Below are 23,415 nucleotides of genomic sequence, written 5' to 3'. Positions count from 1 at the left end.
TAGACTTCAACGGAGAGAAGTGAAGCAAATTAGAAGCACTCACTTCCTGATGGCTGAGCGTACTGCACAGACTCAAACTGAGCTTGACGACGTAGATGTGACGTGAGCAACCCGTCTGTCTTCTAGTAGCTGTGCCGAGAGAAATCTGAATCATTCCCTTCCGAAACTTGCAGAGACGGAGAGCGTGAGGAGGAGCTGTCCATGAGCAGGAGCAGGAGACACTTTATGACTCTCTATGGGCTTCTCCCTTGACTTTATACCTCCACGTCTCCCCGATTGACTGCACGCTTCTCCTCCTGTCCATACGGTAATTTCCAGAGAGTCGTGTGGTTATGACGCAATCGTTATATTAGCCTATCTTTACAAAAACTGCTTCTACGGGGCCATAACGTAAGATACAAGGTAATGGAGCCTTTTATACATGTTCGTGTTTCTTTAGAAATAAATAATGGACAAATGGAGTCTTTAAGCGCCTCAGATGTAAAGTTATTCGCTGTCAAAGTGACGCCAAAATGAATGGGAGTCAATGGGATGCTAACAGCAGGTGAAGGCTTGTTAGCCGCTTTCCGGATGCTGGATTACCCCCTGATCTGGACGTACTACATCCACCATGCCATGATCATGTGATCTACCAGCATCAGGGTTTTTTTGTTTTATTATTGTTTTTTGCAATGTTTATTGTCTCCAAAACGTCTTTATCTGCATGTTACAGCGATCTCTAAGCTTTTTTTTTTTTTCAATCATTTCAAAGAACAAACAGGCATTAACATATCTGACATATCTACCAGCATCAGTCGCTTCACTGCCTTCATAAGTCCTCTCCTGTGGCCTCATGGGACAGTAAAGTGTCAATCATATGCACGCTTCAGGATCTCACCGGAAGTAGTAGATCATCCGCAGACTTTTCGCCTTCTGTTTTGGTGAATACTATGAATAGGGGTTATGCGCAACATACTTCCGGGTTCTACAAAACAGATATAACTACTTCCGGTCGTCAGCTACTGAGGTAAACACAGCGTAGGAATGGCAACCTTTTATAGCCGGTGTTTACAGGAGCTACCCATTCTATCCATTTCAGATGTACATCGTATTGCCAAACGGACTTCCAGAGCCCCAAGTACTCCGTTAGATAAAGGATTTAAGTTTTTACGCCTCCTCATTTATTCATGATTATGAAGGTATGTAAGTTAGTATATGTAGCTTTTGCTAATGGCACCCGATGTAGAGTTAGCTAACTATCAGTAAGTTAGTTTAGACTTGTATGCTATCATATTGGTTTAACCTTTTATATTTGCTTGCAGACGATTAAAACAATCAAATGAAGACTGCATTTTTTTTTTTTATAATTTTTTTTTTCTGATACTTAAGCATTCGTGACATTTTAATTAAAACAGAAATAAGAATTGTATTAAAAAAAAAAAAACGCAAAATAAGTTACCTCAGAGATCAACTACCGCTGCAGATGCGTACGGTAATGCAAACCGGAAATGTTTATACCTGTTTTCCGGTTCGAACGTTGGGCATAACCCCTATTGGGACAGACTTCTCTGTAGGCGAACTGTTTTTTTGCACTCTGAATAGTAGGCAATAATTCGATTTCGGACGCAGCGTTTATAGAAAGACATTCATTCCTATTACTTATGAATAGGAGAAAGGGCAACACGCAAATGGGCGAAATTACTTGTCTTAATGGGATTGTGTATAGACTTTCTTTGCATCTGAAGTCTTCATATGTAATTTTGTATAGTTCACACAGTTTTTATATTTATTTTTATTCACTTTTACTTTTGATTCCTTATCTAATCTATATTAATCTACATATTATCATTTATTTATATCCGATTGTTATTTAATTTTAATTAATTACTTTTAATATATTTATTTTTTACATTTTACACATACCTTATCTAATCTATATTAATCTACATATTATCATTTATTTATATCCGATTGTTATTTCATTTTAATTAATTAATTTTAATATATATATAATAAATATTTATTTTTTATATTTTACATAATTTGACTTTGAACCCGCTTTGAAAACCGAAAACCTCTGTCTCAGGCGGAACGATTAGTCGGGCAGAACGATTAGTGCGATCCGTGTTTCCGCCCGGACTGTATCACACGCGCTGCACTCTGAGGTGTTGGACGGAAATGGCGATGTGTGAGTCGGTTAATGTTGCTAATGTCGTTTAAATCATCACTAGACTGTCACGCTCCTGCTCGGACCCTGCGGGGATTGACCCCTGAACCCACGGCACGATGCGTGAGCGGCTCTGCTGAAGAGAGTGTGTGTGTGTGTGGAGCAGGTAACGTTACGATCCTGACGGACACTTTGATAATCTCTGATAATCTCTCTAACTAGCATTAGCCTTTAGCAGCCGGACCACTATCATAATCATCATAATCAGTGATGAAACACTTGAGAAAGAAACGCGTATTGTGTTTGACACACGGATGAGTGTGCTTGTATGGACACGTGATCTGATGTTAATGAGCAGATCAACAGGTGAGCTGATTAAGGCTCTTTAATCAATGCTCTCTTACATTATCATACTTTACTACAGGGGTTTGATTCAACGGACCCCTAAATATGATTCTCCCTTTGCGAGGGAGCCCTTTCATAACTACTACTACTAATAATACATGAAATCACGTGTACATATGGAAAATATTTACATATATTTTCTACCCAAAAATGGTATTACTGTCCAGAAACACACGGTATAACCAATACTGAAAAAAGTATGAAGATTTAATGGATTATTTAGTTTATGATCATAAAAACATGGGATTTTGGCAGGTTTTTGTTAGTGTCCTTGTGTTTTTGAAGGGCATATGTTTTTCACATGGCATTTCCACAGTAATTAATATCATAAATCATATACATAAAAAAAAAGTACATTTATAACTGTATTTTGTGTTATATCACCCTAGCATCTGCATGGTGTTTTTAAAAGAACAGATAATAGTAAATTGTCGTTCTTCTGACTGCCCTAATCTAGTTTTCCTTATTTAACTAGATGTACCGCATCGCGGTACAAAATATGACCGCCGCTCAGGCCTGCACTGGCTTTCCACAAAAATAAATGACGTGGAGCAATTTGGCTGTATTGCGTGTTTATGTGTATACCTAAAAAAAGTAGTAGTATGTGCATGTCTGTGTGTGTGTGTGTGTGTGTCTGTGCGTGTATGTATGCGTGCGTACATGTGTGTGCGCGTGTGTGTTTGTGTGTGTGTGTGTCTGTGTGTGTGTGTGTCTGTGCGTGTATGTATGCGTGCGTACATGTGTGTTTGTGTGTGTGTGTCTGTGCATGTGGATTTGTATGTGTGTGTATGGGTGTGTGTCTGTGCGTGTGGATGTCAGTGTGTGTGCATGCTTGCGTTTGTTTGTATCCTGCATGTGTGTGTGTGACAGTTAGGGTTGCCAACTTCAGAAAAGGAAAATGCGGGACAATCGTGGTTATTTATAGGAAAATGAGGGACACTCAAAATATTTGTACTGTATCACACAGTGTACGTCATTTCAGTGTCTGCAGTTAAGTTTGTGTTTAAAAGGTTATCAGACATAAACACATTTGTATTGCTTAACCTATTTATGTATTTAATTCTAAAAATAATTTTAATGTCATACATGAAAAAAGTCACATTACAAACAAACCATAGTTCAAAATAACAGCATTTATCTAAAATAGAAAGCTTTTTTAACATTATACACTAGGCTTACAGTTCAAAAGTTTGGGGTTAGTAAGATTATTTTTTGGGAAAAAAAATAAAGAAAGTAATTGCCTACTTTTATTCAGCAAGGATGCATTACATTAATCAAGTGACAGTTAAGATAATGTTACAAAAGCTTTCTATGTACTTTCTAAAAGCTTTAAAACATTAATAATAATCAGAAATGTTTTTTGAGCATATTATTCCCTCAGGTAGATTACATGTTTTCTTGCGTGGCTGGATGTTAGACTCATGAACAATAATCACGTTGTTTGCATTCGCCAAAATTGATTAGCCGAAATCAAAACGTGGACAGTGAAAGGAAATTACCGTTAGCGCGAGACGAGTCCGGCTTGAAGCGGAAGCGACCAGACGGCAGAGGATGTTCGCAAATCAAACAATGATTTGTCTCAAAACAGTGATTAAAAAAAGCTGTGATTGGATGATGACAGGTGTCGGTGATCATTCTCAAGTGTCGTGGTCAGCACTGCTGCTGTTGCTGTTGTATCAGTCAGTGGTTTATCAGCTTGTCATAAAACGGGACACGGGAGGTCACGCACGGGACAAATAAATTAGGCCCAAAATACGGGACGTCCCGCCTAATTCGGGACAGTTGGCAACCTTAGTGACAGTATCATCCTAAACCAGCAACCCTTCGCTCAACAGCACCATCTACAGGCCGATGAGTGTACAGTCACTAAATGTGCACATAAATGAATTTATTTTATACCCCCCCATGGATGAAATTCTACGAAACTTAGCATACCCCCAGAGGATGTCAAGTTAATCATACACATGAAATATGGTGCAGTTCTGAACATCTCAACTGAAGATAGGGGCGATTAAAGCAGAATAATATTGCATTTTCATTTTTTATGGGAGGGGCGCAAATCACAAATGAGTGATTATGGGCTAGGTTGATGTGGGCCCTTAAGACCAACATACCATAAAAATTTCTTCATCCTCGGTGCCACGGTTCAGGTAGTTATTTAGGAAAAACTGCATTTTTTGGGTTTGGGGGGGCCCAGTACCAAACGAAATTTTTCCGTAAAAGTCTAGTGGGGCTACATGCCCACCAAATTTCATGTTCCCCGGTGTTTCCGTGTCCCTGGTATCGTTGACGGAAAATTCAGTAGATGAAAAAAAAAAAAAAAAAACCTTTGACAATCCCTATATGACCGCTTTCACTAGCTATGCTAGCGGCGGTCATAATAATCCTCTTAGTAATTTTTCTGCTTTGGAAAATCATTGAAACCCTGTTGTGTATATTTTCTTGTGCAATGGAGCACAGAAATCACATACAGTCATAAAAACTCAACCGTTTTCTTGATATTGTAAGGAAGTCGGCCCTGTGAGCTACGAGCTTGTTAATCAGTGGTAATTGCTTCTGCATTATTCCAACATATTTTAAGTTTTAAGTTGATTTAACTAAAAACTACATTACCCATGATGCTGTAGAGAAAATTCCTCCAATCAGAGTCACGACGAGCTCTTTAACTCTGTTACAGTTGATCTCCCGATACTCTCAAAATAAACTTTATTAATGATGATAATATTTTATATTTTATTAACCCATCAAACGTAAACCTTCCATGAGGAAAAACTCAACAGCTGCTGACTTCAGTGACCCGGATGAGCCTGTGTTTCTGTGTTCAGTTGTTATCTGGGAATAATAAACCGCTGGATGCACGATTGACCAATCAGAATAAAGCATTCCAGAGCCGTGTAATAATGTTGTTCATATGTCTGTGGTGTTTTTAATATGCTTTAAGAAAAACCATGTGTACATTCATGTCAAGAGCTGTAATAATGTAAGTTAATGAATGTCTGCTGGTGTGTTGTAGTAATGATTAGAGTGTGTGTGTGTGTGTCTCGACAGCTCGTCTCCTCTCTCTGAAGCGCTGCTAGATTGATCCGCCATGAAGCAGGCGAGCGCTGAGACCTGTGTTCTCTCAGGGTCGAATGGCCTGAACGGGTCCGGGTGTTCTGGAGCGGGTCGGGCCCGTGGCGTGAGGAGTGTGCAGGGCAAGTGTGCGGCGTACGTGTTGGCGCTGCGTCCCTGGAGCTTCAGCGCCTCGCTAACACCGGTGGCCCTCGGCAGCGCGCTGGCCTACAAGCTGGAGGGGTCCGTGGACCTGCTGGTTCTGCTGGTGTGTGCCGTGGCCGTGCTGCTGGTCCACGGCGCCGGGAACCTGGTCAACACCTACTACGACTTCTCCAAGGGCATCGATCACAAGAAGAGCGACGACCGGACTCTGGTGGACCAGATCCTGAAGCCGCAGGACGTGGTGATGTTCGGGGCGGTGCTTTACTCCGCCGGGTGTCTGTGTGCAACACTGCTCTTCTGCCTGTCCTCGCTCAGACTCGAGCATCTGGCGCTCATCTACTTCGGGGGACTGTCCAGCTCTTTCCTATACACTGGAGGTGAATATGCTGGGTTATGACTGGGTCTTAAAAAGTGGCCAAGAAGGGCAAATTTAGCTATATAGACCAAAAATTACTGGAGGTGAATATGCTGGGTTATGACTGGGTATAAAAAAATGGCCACGAAGGGCAAAATTAGCTATATAGACCAAAAATCACTGGGTCGAATATGCTCGGTTATGACTGGGTCTTAAAAATGGCCACGAAGGGCAAAATTAGCTATATAGACCAAAAATTACTGGAGGTGAATATGCTGGGTTATGACTGGGTCTTAAAAAATGGCCATGAAGGGCAAAATGAGCTATATAGACCAAAAATTACTGGAGGTGAATATGCTCGGTTATGACTGGGTCTTAAAAAATGGCCATGAAGGGCAAAATTAGCTATATAGACCAAAAATTACTGGGGCGAATATGCTCGGTTATGACTGGGTCTTAAAAATGGCCACGAAGGGCAAAATTAGCTATATAGACCAAAAATTACTGGAGGTGAATATGCTGGGTTATGACTGGGTCTTAAAAAATGGCCACGAAGGGCAAAATTAGCTATATAGACCAAAAATTACTGGAGGTGAATATGCTGGGTTATGACTGGGTCTTAAATTGTCATGAAGGGCAAAATTAGCTATATAGACCAAAAATTACTGGAGGTGAATATGCTGGGTTATTACTGGGTCTTAAATTGTCATGAAGGGCAAAATTAGCTATATAGACCAAAAATTACTGGAGGTGAATATGCACGGTTATGACTGGGTCTTAAAAATGGCCACGAAGGGCAAAATTAGCTATATAGACCAAAAATTACTGGAGGTGAATATGCACGGTTATGACTGGGTCTTAAAAATGGCCACGAAGGGCAAAATTAGCTATATAGACCAAAAATTACTGGAGGTGAATATGCTGGGTTATGACTGGGTCTTAAAAAATGGCCATGAAGGGCAAAATTAGCTATATAGACCAAAAATTACTGGAGGTGAATATGCTGGGTTATGACTGGGTCTTAAATTGTCATGAAGGGCAAAATGAGCTATATAGACCAAAAATTACTGGAGGTGAATATGCTCGGTTATGACTGGGTCTTAAAAATGGCCACGAAGGGCAAAATTAGCTATATAGACCAAAAATTACTGGAGGTGAATATGCTGGGTTATGACTGGGTCTTAAATTGTCATGAAGGGCAAAATGAGCTATATAGACCAAAAATTACTGGAGGTGAATATGCTCGGTTATGACTGGGTCTTACAGTCACAGTGAACACGTTTGCATGCACGCTCTTAAAGGGATAGTTCACCCAAAGATGAAAATGACCCCATGATTTGCTCTCCCTCAAGCCATCCTAGGTGTATATGACAATCTTCCTTCAGACGAATACAATCAGAGGTATATTTAAAAATGTCCTGCCTCTTCCAAGCTTTATAATGGCAGTGAATGGTCGTTTGTTTTGTCCACAGTAGTGCATCTATCCATCATAAAAGTGTAATTAATTAATAAAGTTAATTATTAATTAATATTAATAATTAAGGCGGTTAATAAAGGCCTTCTGAGCTTGGAAAAATAAATGTTGAAAATAAAGAGCTTGGTTAATAAAGGTCAAAGCTTGGAAGAGGATGGACTTTTTTTTAAATATAACTCTCATTCGTTTGAAAGAAGAAAGTCATACACACCTAGGATGACTTCAGGGTGAGTAAATCATGGGCTATTTTACATTTCTGGGTGAATTATCCCTTTAACCTGAGGATATGATGTGAACATGTCGACCTGTTATCAGAGGAAAGTGATAAAGAGCTTAAGCATAAGCCGATCGACAGCTGGATTCATCCCAGCACAGAAACACAAGGTTGGACGCACTGGCCGATAACTGACTAATCAAACACATATAACACACAAAATAGTGCAAATACAAAAAATATAAGTACTGTACTTTTTAAATATTAATTATCCCTTGATCATTCATTATAGTTCAGTGCATTCACTAATGTTAAGAGATGCAACTTAAAAATGTAAAATGTATATACTCTAATGCAGCATACTTCAGGCTTCAGACTGACTTAGCGCCACCTACTGGCAGTTTTAGCTTCATATTTAAAATGTTCATTTTCAAATATTTTAATATTGCAATACTACGAATTTTATTTTTCAGACCTTAATCTCATAGTATTATGTAATTGCTGTGTAAATGCGTTCATGCCACCAATGAGTTTGTGTAGATAACATCGTACATCATTTCGTAACACTTACAATAAGGTTCATCAGTTAAGATTAGTTAACTACCTCAGCTAACATGAACTCTGAGGTTACACGACATCGATGTACAAACACTAAAGTATTTCCTTTACGTTTTTCGCATATAGACGTTCACAAGGATCCGTTATAATGAGTAAAAAGTGGCCAGTAGGTGGCGATGTCACTGTGTAAAGAAGAACCTATAGACTGAACACGTAACACACATGATGTCATCGTTTTCACAAATCTCCGTTTGTGTAGTTTACCCAGAGGTGATAGCGGTATCACTGCCAAACACTTGCACTATGAATTCAGTATTTCAGCCCCGAAACGTCGTCGTCACATATAACGTTTGCAGTCTTTAGTTGAAAGCGGTGTAGTGTAAAAGGCACCTTATTATTCCAGTTTAATTTGGTTGGATGACAGAATCTGATATAAAAGATGACGGATACACAGAGCTGGGAGGAACTGATGATGTAATCTGGATTAAGTAATCAGATTCTATCAATTAAAAACTTATATTAAATTACACTTTAAAATCCTCTTTCGCTGATTACATCAGCACTACGTGGAGGATGATCGCCGATTGCAGTCGCAGTGCCTTTGTTTTGAATAAATTACAAAAAAATTGCGTAGTGTGCCTTTAAAGGTGCGTTGTGTAATATTTAGGAGGATCTGTTCAGAAATGCAATATCATAAACATAACTGTGTTTTCAGTGGTGTATAAAGACCTTACATAATGAAGCGTTGTGTGTTTATTAGCTTATGAGGCGTTTCTCTCTAAACACACACCGCGGGTCCGCTTACATCCACATGTTTCTACAGCGGCCCTGAGCGGACAAACGTGTTTCCTCACTATGTTGTTCTTCATGATAAGAAGCTTCAGCTAAAGTCAGCGAATAAAACACTGACACAATGATGAACAAGTCACAATAATATTCGCAATAACATCGTTTTACTGAATAATTAGGTAAATATAATATAATTATATAAATATAATTTATCTTTGTAAAGAAACCTCCGCTTAACTGGCTACTCTCTGCTGTCTCAGACGACGACATCACTTCCTGTCGGCCACTTCTGTTGTGTGCAGTTCACCACCTCACCACTAGATGCTGTTAAACTTACACACTGCACCTTTAAATGTGTAATCGAAATAGATTACATTCATCTCATGTAATTTGTATTCAGTTTTATCCCCAGAACTGGTCATACATTTAATTATATTCATGAAAAAATGACTTAACTGCAAAAACACACTCATTCTCCAGGCGTGTGTTCACAATGCTAGTGTCCTCACGTGTCGTGTGTGTCCTCTAGGCATCGGCCTGAAGTACGTGGCTCTGGGGGACGTGGTGATCCTCATCACCTTCGGGCCTCTGGCGGTGATGTTCGCTCACGCGGTGCAGGTGGGATACCTGTCAGTGCTACCGCTAGTGTACGCCGTGCCGCTAGCGCTCAACACCGAAGCCATCCTGCACAGCAACAACACCCGAGACATGGACTCGGACAAGCAGGCGGGAATCGTCACGCTAGCCATCCTAGTGGGACCAACGCTCTCCTACATCATCTACAACCTGCTTCTGTTCGTGCCCTACCTGCTGTTCTGCATCCTAGCCACGCGCTACAGCATTAGCATGGCTCTCCCGCTGCTAACGCTGCCCATGGCCTTCCCGCTGGAGCGGCAGTTCCGGCGCCGCTGTTACGCTAAGATCCCGCAGAAAACCGCCAAGCTCAACCTGCTCATGGGACTCTTCTACGTGTTCGGGATCATCCTGGCGCCGCAGGGGAGCTTGCCGTTATTGTGAACTCTTGTCCTGTGTGTTTTAAACAACTCTAGCTACTTTTGTATTCGTAGCGATGCTAATCTAGAGTTCAAAGACTTTAATTTATTGTTGGTTATTTATGTTTTCAGAGTTGGCAAGTGCTCTCAGTGCATAGACTGTCCAGGACATCAGTATTGTGGAACGAGACCAGTCTGTAAATTAAGAAGTGGAGATATATATATATATATATATTAGTGCAGGGCAACGATTAATCACATTCAAAATAAAAGTTTGTTTATTTTATGTGTGTGTACTTTGTATAATTATTTTGTATTTATAAATTCACACACATGCATGTGTATATTTAAGAAAAATGTGTTTAGATATTTTATATATATATATATATATATACATAAAAATATTTCTTAGATAAATACATGCATGTGTGAGAATTTATAAATACAAAATAAATATACACAAATTATGTAAACAAACTTATTTTGGATGCGATTAGTGCAGGGCAACGATATAATGGTTTACTAGTACATTAAATGTTTCAGATATATTAAGTACCTTTATAATTTTTTCATGTTTTTGTAAACATGACTATAAATAATTTTTTTAATAATGTTTTTGATTTTCATTTTATAAAACCAGTCGAGTCTCGAGTACCCGCTCTTCAGTGGTGGTCAATTGGTATTTTAATGAGGGAACCTTAGCTTTAAAGTCCCGCTGTGGTGATAACCCAGCTTTTAATGTTGTTTATGTGTCTATGTGGTGTTTTTAATCTGCTTTAAGACAAAGCATGTGTAAGTTCATAAGTCGACACCATTGCTGAGTATTTCCTCCTTAAAACTGCAGTGAACCAAAGACAGTCTCAAAAACACGCTTTGAAATCGCTGGTGTTTCTGACGTCACAAACTACCTTGTAACCAATCAGATCAACGTGTGATCGTCAACCAGTGGATCTCTGAGCTGAGTGAGTGGAGGCGGGGCTCATTTGCATATTCATAGAACCACGCATACTAAATGAGGCAAGGGTGTCGAGTTACAGTCAAGATATTTTAAGGCATGAAGAAGGAAACATTTTTTAAATGTAATTCTGGTGATCAAAGATGAGTTTTAGGGATGTGATCATTGACTACAGGGGGACTTTAAATAGTTCTTTAGTTTTAGTGCCATTGACTTTTGAGGTTTTTTGCCAAATGAACCAAACTCCCGAATCCACAAGAAGGTCATAGTCAGCGTTAGACATATTTCAATGTCAAATAAATATTTTTTTCCAAATAAAGGATATATCGAACCAAGTGTTTGGCTTCAGTTTGCTGCCGTTTCCTCCAGGACTCAAGGAAACTTGCTCAGCTTTTCATGGTTAAATGTTCACGTCAAAATGAACGTTTTAAATGCTGCCGAACAAATACATCAGACGTTTTCTGATTATGACACATATAGATATTGATGCAGTAATTATGAAATGCAATCCATGCACTTGGTTTCCAGATAGCAGCATGTGACCAAGTATTTGTAGACAATACAAGGGGATGAAGTTTAGTAATTCTGAGAGGATATAAGCTTATATATGTGATCGCTTTATAAATGTGTTTCTTTACTTGGATATTGTATGTAATACTATTTCTAGAAATCTCCTTTCGTATATTACTTGGTTTTTCTCTTATTTTGTCCATCCAAACAAAGACATGCCCATACACATCTCCCAGTGTCAGTAGAGTTTATACAATAAATATTGAGTTATAAAATAACTCACTATGCAGATGAAACTGATCGTTCAAAATGTCCAATTTTAAAATGTTTTTTTTTTATGTAAATGTTAATTAAATTTTTTTTTCTTTTATAATTTTGCAAACATTATAGGAACGTTACTTTTGAATGTTCTCTGAACAAAGTATCAACATTCAAAAAACGTTCTAACGTCCAACTAAAACATTTCAGAAAATTAAACGTTCCCTTTTAAGAACATTATTAAAGAACGTTATTAAACCAAATAGCCTAACTTTGAGCGAACAATGTACTAACGTAATGAACGTTTGTTGAGAAACCCTTGCCAGAATGTTAGCTAAAGTTCTGAACATGTCTGTAATAAGAGTAATAATGCAGTGCACACTGAAGTATGACATATGATCATCGGTGTAGCATATGGATCGACAACAAGATGGCTCACGAGGACCATATAGTGGGGAGCGCGATCTATTCGCGCATGCGCACTATCCTGTTTCAAATCAGGATTTCACTATCAAGTATATTGATTTACTAATAAAGTATACTAAGGTTATAGTTCTATGCAGCTGCATCATAAATACAATCATTTAAAACAAGAACATTAATTTAATGACGCACCATAGCCAAACAATTACGAATCCGACTACGGCGAAGGATTAGCGCATGAATATTAATCGAGCGTTGCCTGGTAACCTTCCTGTAGCGTCACCTCATTAATATTCATGAGCCTATCTCTCGCCATAGTACGGTTGGTAAATTTGCATACGGCAGGGGAAGCAGCGGCGTGGGCGTGTCCAGCGAATTAACCCGCACTGCTAGTTTGACTAGCGCGATGTGTTTTCATTTCGATGATTTATAGATGGTTTTTGGTTTTGTTTTCGTGTGGAATTATTTGCGCACACACAACGCGAGGTGACGCGGAAGCTTCGGCCTGATGGATGTCCAGTGGCGTTACTGACACGCGCGTCCATCGCATCGCATCGCAGTTATAACCGCTCGTAAGCCTGTATTAGCGCATTAATCGGTGGGCCGGTGGAGCATTAATGTTGTCGACAGGTAAGATGAAACAACGACACGATATGATGTGTTTTGTGCGACGGCTGACTCATATAACGGTGTCGCGGCCGTGCAGATGGAAAAACGGGTTACTTCTTTTGTTTGAATATTCATTAATTTGCATGTTTTGCTTGTTAAGAGAATTCTGAAACATATATTGATCATGTCTCCCATAATCAGTCAACAAACAATCAATGCTGTATCTGTAAATGACTAGGTTTTACAAGAGCAATCACGCGTTCTTGCTAATAAACACATATTTATAGTCATGTATTTACTGTAATATTGTGCTTTGTTTATTTGAGCGTCACACATTGATGTTTCCAATATGGAAAAGTATCACTATATAAAATACTGGGTTGCTTCATCCCATGTTTGGGTCAAATATGGATGTTTATATGTTAAACTGTTCAGGGTTTGTCCACATTTGACCCAAACATGGGATGAAGCACCTCAGCATGTTGTGTAGTGTGTATGTAGTGATGGTAAAACATGATATTTTTTACACATTCCACGTGTTTATCGAGAATATATCACTGTAATCACGTTATCTCAAACAATACCATGGTGCTTTATGTCTTCTGCACAGTATAGCCTGTGTCCTAAAACTGCGATGCTTGTGTGTGTTTCCTTCATGGGAATGGCGAGTCATTGTTACTTCTGGCTGTTTTGTTTGGGAATCGCTTTTATAAGAAGTGCTATGATAATACTGTGGTACAGTAATGGTTCATAAAGAGATATATAGATACATAAAGTACTGAAATAGATGCCTGAAAGTGGCCGAAGAATATACCATGGTATTACATAAGTTCATCATTGGCTTTGATGGTTTTAAGATCCTTTAATATCAATGCAATCTTTCCATTGCACAAAAGCTTCTTTAGATGATTAAAATGTTCTTCACACTAAGATAAAATTGTTTCTTTTAAGATCTGATCGTCTCTATGGCATCACTGTGACCTTTGAACCTTTATTTTTAAGAGTGCATGCCGAAAACATGTTTAATTTTGAGTTCTCAAACTGATTAAAAGGACAGCAGGTTTGTTCAGAAGGTCAGGAGGAGTGTTTTTATTGGTCAGCTAACAAAGAAGTTGACGAAGCAGAGACATATAATATGAGCCAATGGAAATGCAGATTCAGTCCTTTGCTCAGTGTTTTGTTTCGTTGTAGTTATAGACCTTTCATTTCTGTTCTGCATCCTTGGATATATGTATGAATATATATCTCAAAAGCGTGTGTATTCCTCCACAGTAGTAGAGGTGTGGTTCACCTGTGTGTTCATTCATCATTCTTTAGATCAGCTGTGAGTGATTTTATCATGTGCTCGCCCAACCTAACATATTAATGATAGTAATATATATGAGAAGTGAATAATGAATATAATTAAGATCGTTTCAGTCTCGTTTTTGATAATTTTGTATGGTGAAATATTTATACATTTTGATTATGTATGTTTTTGGTTTTCTAGTGCACTTGCAGAGAGACTCCGCCCACACACTCTTCTGATTGGCTGTGAGTTTTGATTTGTTTGTGAGTGCAGTGCGCTTGAACAGAGACTCCGCCCACACACTCTTCTGATTGGCTGTGAGTTTTGATTTGTTTGTGAGTGCAGTGCGCTTGAACAGAGACTCCGCCCACACACTCTTCTGATTGGCTGTGAGTTTTGATTGATTTGGTTGCGTATGCAGTGCGCTTGAACAGAGACTCCGCCCACACACTCTTCTGATTGGCTGTGAGTTTTGATTGATTTGGTTGCGTATGCAGTGCGCTTGAACAGAGACTCCGCCCACACACTCTTCTGATTGGCTGTGAGTTTTGATTGATTTGGTTGCGTATGCAGTGCGCTTGAACAGAGACTCCGCCCACATGCTCTTCTGATTGGCTGTGAGTTTTGATTGATTTGGTTGCGAATGCAGTGCGCTTGAACAGAGACTCCGCCCACACACTCTTCTGATTGGCTGTGAGTTTTGATTGATTTGGTTGCGTATGCAGTTCGCTTGAACAGAGACTCCGCCCACACGCTCTTCTGATTGGCTGTGAGTTTTGATTGATTTGGTTGCGTATGCAGTGCGCTTGAACAGAGACTCCGCCCACACACTCTTCTGATTGGCTGTGAGTTTTGATTGATTTGGTTGCGTATGCAGTTCGCTTGAACAGAGACTCCGCCCACATGCTCTTCTAATTGGCTGTGAGTTTTGATTGACTCCTCACACATGATTGATGAACACGCTAAAACCCAGGGTTGGCGCAAGCTAACCTGAAACACACCTGGCTGTCCTCCTAAACCGTCTCCGTGGCGTAGGGTGTGTGACCGCAACAAGCTGCCACTCAGCATTCCTGCTTTATCAACACACACACACACACACACACACACACACACACACACACACACACACACACACACACACACACACACACACACACAAAAGATCTTCAAAGAAATAGTTCACCCAAAAATGAAACTGGTCCTGTAACCCCACCTCATCCCAGCCCTCATGATGAACCTGACACATGTCGTGTCCCGATCACATATCTTAGCAATCTTCATGTCATTCGAAAGCTTGAACACTATAGAACTTTAAAAATCTGGACACATCTTAGTCACACATACGGCTTTGATTTTATAGCAATTTTAGATTCCAAATTATTTTGTTAAATATATTTTTTAAATGTTTAGTTCAGTGCACTTTCCTTGTTTTTCCAAAAAAAATATTTGTTACAATCTGCAATAATCTGATGTGTTCTTCAGAAAGAGAGCAAGCTTTGGTCTGTATCCCAGAGCATTTACTCAGATATCAGTGTTTGTATGCCTATGCTCCGGCGGGTGAACTGATCATCATGATTAATCTTGCTCACAAATCATAATCACTATTATTAATCACCGGTTTAGAATCAGTGCACTTTCACATTTTCAAAAGAACATCAGTCCACACGGCCTATTTGATTTCATCATATACATTATCAGACTCTTTACATTATGAAAGCTGGAGCAACATAACCAGTGAAATTCACTATATTAACTCCAATAATTCCACATTATGTTTCCCCATTAAAGCAACAGCAGAAATGAACTTGTGTTATAGCACAGCGCATTTATCGAGCAACCACAACTGCAGACGATGTAGTCGAGATTCATGTTTGGATTTATTACAGTAATAAACATAAGCACAGGCGATGAGAAGCAGAAGTCATGATCCCGATCAGCAGATGATCTGAGGATGTCCAGGAGAGATTACTGTAGACGATGATGATGATGATGATGATGTCATTGGGTCGGGAATGGGAACTAGAGTGAAATGCTTCAAAAATAAAGAGTATGTTCTGCATCTCATGCGTGAAGTGTTTCAGAAACCGCGTGTGACTCTTAGTCAGCTCTTCCTGGAGGAATACGCTCCGCTTTTAACATATTTATTCAACATATCCCATAATTTGACTTTATTTTCATACGAAAATGCAGTTTACGTGTGTTATGTTTAAAGCTAATCGTCTTGCATTCGCTGTTCGCATGTCATCATTTCACCCGTCACAGTGGCATGAAATGAAATTTCAAATTCTTAATGTGAAGTGGTGCTTGCAGTATTAAAATTCGGCACGGTTGCTAGGGTGTTTCTAGTGGGTTGCTAAGGTGTTCTGGGTGGTTGCTAGGCGGTTGCTAGGGTGTTTTGAGTTGTTGCTAGGCGGTTACTTGGGTGTTCTGGGTGGTTGCTAGGGTGTTGCTAGGGTGTCCTGGGTGGTTGTTAGGTCATTGCTAGCCGGTTGCTAGGGTGTTCTGGGTGGTTGCTAGGGCGTTGCTAGGGTGTCCTGGGTGGTTGTTAGGTCATTGCTTGGCGGTTGCTAGGGTCAAGTCAAGTCAAGTATATTTGTATAGCGCCTTTCACAATACAGATTGTATCAAAGCAGCTTCACAGTATTAAATTAAAATAATGCAAGGTTTGTTTCTAGTGGAATTTATTGATTGATAAAATCAAATTAAATATCCCCAGAATATCCCCAACTGAACAAGCCAAAGGCAACAGTGGCAAGGAACCGAAAAACTCCATCAAGTGACCTAATGGTGTCCTAAAACTCCATCAGGTGACTCCATAGGGTGTTCTGGGTAGTTGCTATGGTGTTGCTAGGTGGTTGCTAGGGTATTCTTTGGTGGTTGCTATGGTGTTGCTAGTGTCTTCTTGGTGGTTGCTAGGGCATTGCTAGGCAGTTGCTAGGGTTTTCTGGGTGGTTGCTAGGGTATTTTTGGTGGGTAATAGAGCGTTTCTAGACGTTGGTAGGGTGTTCAGGGTGGTTGCTAACGTATTTTTGGTGGTTGCTATGGTGTTACTACTAGGTGGTTGGTAGTTGTCACAGATGGTTACTATGGAGTTTTTATAGAGTTCTCAAAAATCTTTAGTAATGAGTGCCTTCAGTACAAGCAATGCTTGTTTAACCGTAGCGGCGCATGTGATCGAGCACATCATCAAATCCATCATCCTTTACTCCCTTATTCACAAAAACCTCAAACTCTCATTTCAATGGAACTCAGGGAGAATATATTTTAATATAGGCTATCTGATATTATTTTAATCTTATATTTGTTATTTAACAGTTGCACAGGCGGGGCATGTTGTCACACTGCGTTACAATGAGCTCCTTTTAGAACTATTCTATTATGAATTCTATTGAGAAAAAGGAGTCAATGTTGTTCAGAAATGATTATGTTATGAGTTATGCTGTATGATGTGTTTTGCAGCGTTTGTTGTCAAACTCAAAAATTCGTTTATTTTTAATTATTAAAAAATGCCGTTATTTAATATGAAAACGTTAATATTTGTATTTTATTGACAAAATATTTTATTTTGTCTTGTATATTTGTTTGATTAGATCAGATTAGATTTAAATCTGTCAGATGGTCATGGTACAGTATGGGGCATGTTGTCACAGTTCACTTCCATTCTTTCAGGGTTAATCAAGAAAACACTGTTTTAATGAAACAAAACCTCATAATTGTACTAGACGTGTGAAATTAATATGGGAATAAATAAATACTCTGAAGAGTAGATTTACAAACTCTCCTCTATTACCTCATTATTTCAGATAAGAAGTGTGCTTGTCCAGGCTCACAAAGAATATATTACATTTTGACATATTTATACAGTAAGATAATCGGATCTAATAAATGAGATGGACTACACTTCTAATCTTCTCGAAGTGAGAGTAGAGGTCCATGCTGTTCTCAGGTCAGTCAGAAGGCTTTATGATGTGAACTGGTCCTGCTTTATGTGTGGAGCTCTTCATTAGAGATGATCTGAATATGACTGAAGAGTAAGACTGATCGATCGAGAGCCGTTCGGCTTGAACACGGCCTGGAACAGCAGAGTTCTCTCCGCAACGATAACGACAACGACACTTTTTATAGTTATCGCTCTTGCTGTGAAAGGGCCTTAAATCTCATCTTTGATCACCAAAATGACATATTTAAATGTTTTTTCCTTCAGGCCTTGCAATATCTTGACTGTAACTCGACACCCTCGCCTCATTTAGTATGCGTGGCTTATGAATATGCAAATTCACCCCGCCTCCACTCACTCACTCAGCTCAGAGATCCACTGGTTGACGATCACACGTTGATCTGATTGGTTACAAGGTAGTTTGTGACGTCAGAAACACCAGCGATTTCAAAGCGTGTGTTTGAGACTGTCTTTGGTTCACTGCAGTTTTAAGGAGAAAATACTCAGCAATGGTGTCGACTTATGAACTTACACATGCTTTGTCTTAAAGCAGATTAATAGACACATAAACAACATTAACAGCTGGATGACTTTAAGCCTAACATTATAAACGCTGTGCTTTAACAGCCTCACGCTGGATGTTCAGCGTTCCTGTTCTCCTCTGTGTGTCGAAGCGTCTTCATCCTCATCCATCATCGGACGCTCCGGCCCGGCTCACGTGGAAGTGTGTGTTTACATCACCATCACCTAATGCAGATTTATGACACGTCTGGTTGTGTTGCTGAAGATGGCAGGTTTGCTCACACAAGCATCTGTCTCGCATCAGACGTGTTCCTCACACGAGTCGACTTTTAAGGGCTTCTGCAGTGCAACGGACATGGAAGGAGACAAGTGTGTGTGTGTGTGTGTGTGTGTGTGAGTCTCAGTCGCCTGCTTGGAGTCCTTGCCTGTCCCGTGTGGGATAATCTGTGCTGATAAGGCACACAGAGGACTAAACGCTGGCTGTGGTCACATGGCCCTGTTCGGGGGCTGTGATTGGCTCAGCCGGATCGCCGGTCGTGTTCGGGGGCTGTGATTGGCTCAGCCGGATCGCCGGTCGTGTTCGGGGGCTGTGATTGGCTCGGCCGGATCGCTGCAGTGTCAGTCACAGGGTCTGTCTGGCCTTGGGTTGAGTGTCGGTCCTGTAGGTGACGGGGCACGTGGGATAGTGTTGAGAGATCTGCAGGACACACTCCTCAGCCTTACACACTCACCTGTGGTATGTGTCGGTGTTTTTCATGTCATGTTACAGCGATGTGTGTGTATGCTTTCCGCTCGCAGAGAACGTGGAGATTAGGATTAGGGTTTTGTTCAGGGTCAGTTACTTGTGATTATGCATAATTATAGTAATTACTATAGTAACTACATGTAACGTGTAACAAGGACACTGGTTTAGGGGTAGTTGCTTGTAATTTACTGTTAAATTGGGAATTAGTGTAAACCCTTCATGAGTGGATTTTACAATATAGCTTTTTTATTTTAACTGATGGATCATTAAATCCATTTTTTGCATTGTAATGATGATATTTTGACGAGGTGTTTGAAGGTGTTTGTGTAATATAGAGCTGCACAATTCTGGGTAAATAAAAGTATGAATTTGTTTTTTTAAGGAGATTACTAAACAAAATAACGTAATTTACTAGAGGTTCTGGCAAACTGCTGCTGTCTATGTAAAGATATCTAATTAATCATTTAATCAATTTGAATTTGAATATTGTTTTTAACAAATCTCTTGAGTGAATGATTCAGTGACTCACTCATAAAGACTTCACTGGTTTCATTACTGGATGAATCAGTGTTTCTGAATGAATCTCTTGAGTGAATGATTCAGTGACTCACTCATAAAGTCTTCACTTGTTTCATTACTGGATGAATCAGTGTTTTTGAATGAATCTCTTGAGTGAATGATTCAGTGACTCACTCATAAAGTCTTCACTGGTTTCATTACTGGATGAATCAGTAATTTTGAATGAATCTCTTGAGTGAATGATTCAGTGACTCACTCATAAAGTCTTCACTGGTTTCATTACTGGAAGAATCAGTGATTTTGAATGAATCTCTTGAGTGAATGATTCAGTGACTCACTCATAAAGTCTTCACTGGTTTCATTACTGGATGAATCAGTGATTTTGAATGAATCTCTTGAGTGAATGATTCAGTGACTCACTCATAAAGTCATTGGGTGCTTCTCAATTCTTATTTGTGCATCCTCGTTTCCTCTCCTCGCTTCCTTTCCTCGCGTCTCAGCTCCGCCCCCTGTAGGATGCGAGGGAAGGCTGCAAGGAAAAGACGCGAGGACGGAGGGATCGAATGAAAGCTTTTTTATACATTGGAATCCTTGATCACTCGAGCGTCACTTCATCGCGTCATCAGCAGCGCTCAGAGGATCTGCCCTCATGTTGTTGAAATTTGTTTATTTAAGAAATTCATAATAAATAATAATAAAGAAAGATACCCTGTTGAAATATGTGAGATGTGTGGTTTATATAAACTGCAAAAGTAAAGTATAAATCAAAATTATTGTGGCCGATGTGAAGGGGGAGGAGAATTTATACGTGCGTCACGTTTTAGTCGATAAAACTCTTCCGCATAGGATTCACCTGTGTATCCTCCCTCATGACTCCTCTGGAAGCCTCCTCACTCCTCGATCCTCGACTCCTCGCGGTGCAATTAGAGAAATGAGATGTCCTTCAAGATGGCTGAGCTCGATCGGTTTCCGGGTCATAGGATGGAGGACGGAGGAGAGAGAGGAGACGAGGAGGGATATTGAGAAGCACCCTTTGCTTGTTTCATTACTGGATGAATCAGTGTTTCTGAATGAATCTTTTGAGTGAATGATTCAGTGACTCACTCAAGTCTTCGCTTGTTTCATTACTGGATGAATCAGTGTTTTTGAACGAATCTCTTGAGTGAATGATTCAATGACTCACTCATAAAGACTTCACTTGTTTCATTACTGGATGAATCAGTGTTTTTGAACGAATCTCTTGAGTGAATGATTCAGTGACTCACTCATAAAGACTTTATTTGTTTCATTACTGGATGAATCAGTGTTTCTGAATGAATCTTTTGAGTGAATGATTCAGTGACTCACTCAAGTCTTCGCTTGTTTCATTACTGGATGAATCAGTGTTTTTGAACGAATCTCTTGAGTGAATGATTCAGTGACTCACTCATAAAGTCTTCACTTGTTTCATTACTGGATAAATCAGTGATTTTGAATGAATCTCTTGAGTGAATGATTCAATGACTCACTCATAAAGACTTCACTTGTTTCATTACTGGATGAATCAGTGTTTCTGAATGAATCTTTTGAGTGAATGATTCAGTGACTCACTCATAAAGTCTTCGCTTGTTTCATTACTGGATGAATCAGTGTTTCTGAATGAATCTCTTGAGTGAATGATTCAATGACACACACATATTTTAACAGTCTCCTGCCGCCACCTACTGGTGTAACGATGTAATCAATACAATCTTTATTTGAAGCATCAAGTTACTTTTAAAAGCTGATTTGCTCTATTTTGATCTCTACTGTAGACATCAGTGTTTATATCTGAACTATAATCTTTTCTCCCAGCACTTCTGTAATAATCTGAGTTATTGTAAGGCAGAAATAATGATGCTGTGATGTTGAAAAGACTGTTAGTGAAGCTGTCGACAGCTCTCTGTGGATCAGAACATCTGAGTGTTCCTGTGATCCGACTTGACAAAGGTTACTGTTACTAGTTTACTATTGGGTTAAGATTAGGTTTAGGGTTTGGTTGAGGGTCAGTTGCTTGTAATTATGCATAATTTACTGTTATTACTATAGTAAGTAAAGTTTTTAACCACGTCACCTTAAAATGAAGTGTTACCAAATGTTTTAATGGTATTTTGATATTTAAGCATAATTAAATGATCGCTGTTGATCAGTACTAATGACTTTATGACAGTAATTAGAAGTCGATGAAAAACTGAGAATAACGGGAATCATGAAGAAACTCAAAAGAAAAAACGATAAATAAAAAAAACTTACAATAATGAGAATTTGGGGAAATGTGCTTAACTGTCATGACGATAATGTCCTAATGCTAATATGCCAGTGGTAGGGCCCTGCCCCTGCAAATGCCGTTTTATTTTTCCCCAAATTCGTTTTTTTCCGTTTAAATTTTTGGGAATTCAGTTTTCCTTTACTGTTATTTTAGTGGTAAAAAGAGTGCTTTTAATGTTAATGAATCAAATGTACACAAATAAAATAGGAATGACCTTAAATTTATTGAGGTAACAAACATCACATTTACTCAGTACTTTTCAGTAACAACAAAATGATGGTCTTAAAAATATGCTTCATCTAAATATTATAATTTTTCAGTGTTTGGAGTATTTCTGTTGAGTTTGCCCACAGGATCATTCATCATCATCATCATCATCATCATCATCATCATCATCTTCACATGCTTCACGTCATCAAGCCCCCCCCCCCCCGTCACCGTACTCCAGTTAAACCACATCTTTAACCACAACAACTAAATACAAAATATTCACTGTTTATTAAAAAACATACAAATATCAGTCAAAAACTGTTATAAATAAAAAGCATTATTGCTTCCTGGCCTTGTTCAGTGAGATGTGTGTGTGTGACACAGACCATCAGAATTCTGGGTAATGGATGACCGTTCTACTCTCAAATCATTCTCCACACACACACACACACACACACACACACACACACACACACACACACACACACACACACACACACACACACACACACACACACACACACACACACACACACACACACACACACACACACACACACACACACACACACACACACACACACCTACCTACCTGTGAGCGAGACACACACCATTAGAATTCTGGGTAATGGATGACCGTTCTACTCTCAAATCATCCTCGGCATCTCAGTGGCACCTCACTGCAGAACACGAGATCCAGGGGGAGGAGTTGGATCCAGATCTAAGGGGTGGAGATGGGTAGGTTTAGGTATATGTAAGGTGGGAGGAGTCGGATCTGGATCAGCTCCTCCCCCTGGATCTCGTGTTCTGCAGTGAGGACCATCTCCGGCATCTAGTCCTAATCTGAAATGGGCGGGGCTATTGTGACGCACACCTGCTTGTAAAATTAAATTGAGTAATTTACAGCTTGTAATGTGAAATTTTATTCCTCAATAAAACTTTGATGTGAAGTTTCCCACGTTAAATTAGATTTAAAAAAATGTGTTAAATAACTAAGAGACAA

General features: G+C 39.5%; 2 protein-coding genes across 2 annotated transcripts in view; both read left to right on the top strand.

Moving 5' to 3' along the window:
• Window positions 1-23,415, top strand: part of LOC311278748 (nuclear factor 7, ovary-like) — a 1,193,180-nt gene that overhangs the window by 120,609 nt on the left and 1,049,156 nt on the right. The window lies entirely within an intron of this gene.
• Window positions 2,069-10,435, top strand: ubiad1 (UbiA prenyltransferase domain containing 1). Its single transcript, XM_084389783.1, has 3 exons — window positions 2,069-2,312; window positions 5,600-6,144; window positions 9,687-10,435. The coding sequence occupies exons 2-3, from the start codon at window positions 5,640-5,642 to the stop codon at window positions 10,172-10,174; spliced, it is 993 nt and encodes a 330-aa protein (XP_084245909.1). The 5' UTR covers window positions 2,069-2,312; window positions 5,600-5,639; the 3' UTR covers window positions 10,175-10,435.

The sequence above is a fragment of the Rutilus rutilus genome (genome assembly GCF_951802725.1).
Source record: "Rutilus rutilus genome assembly, chromosome: 19".
Lineage (NCBI taxonomy): Eukaryota > Metazoa > Chordata > Actinopteri > Cypriniformes > Leuciscidae > Rutilus > Rutilus rutilus.
Note: the sequence above shows the minus strand (reverse complement) of the source record. Positions and strands in the feature narration are given on the sequence as shown.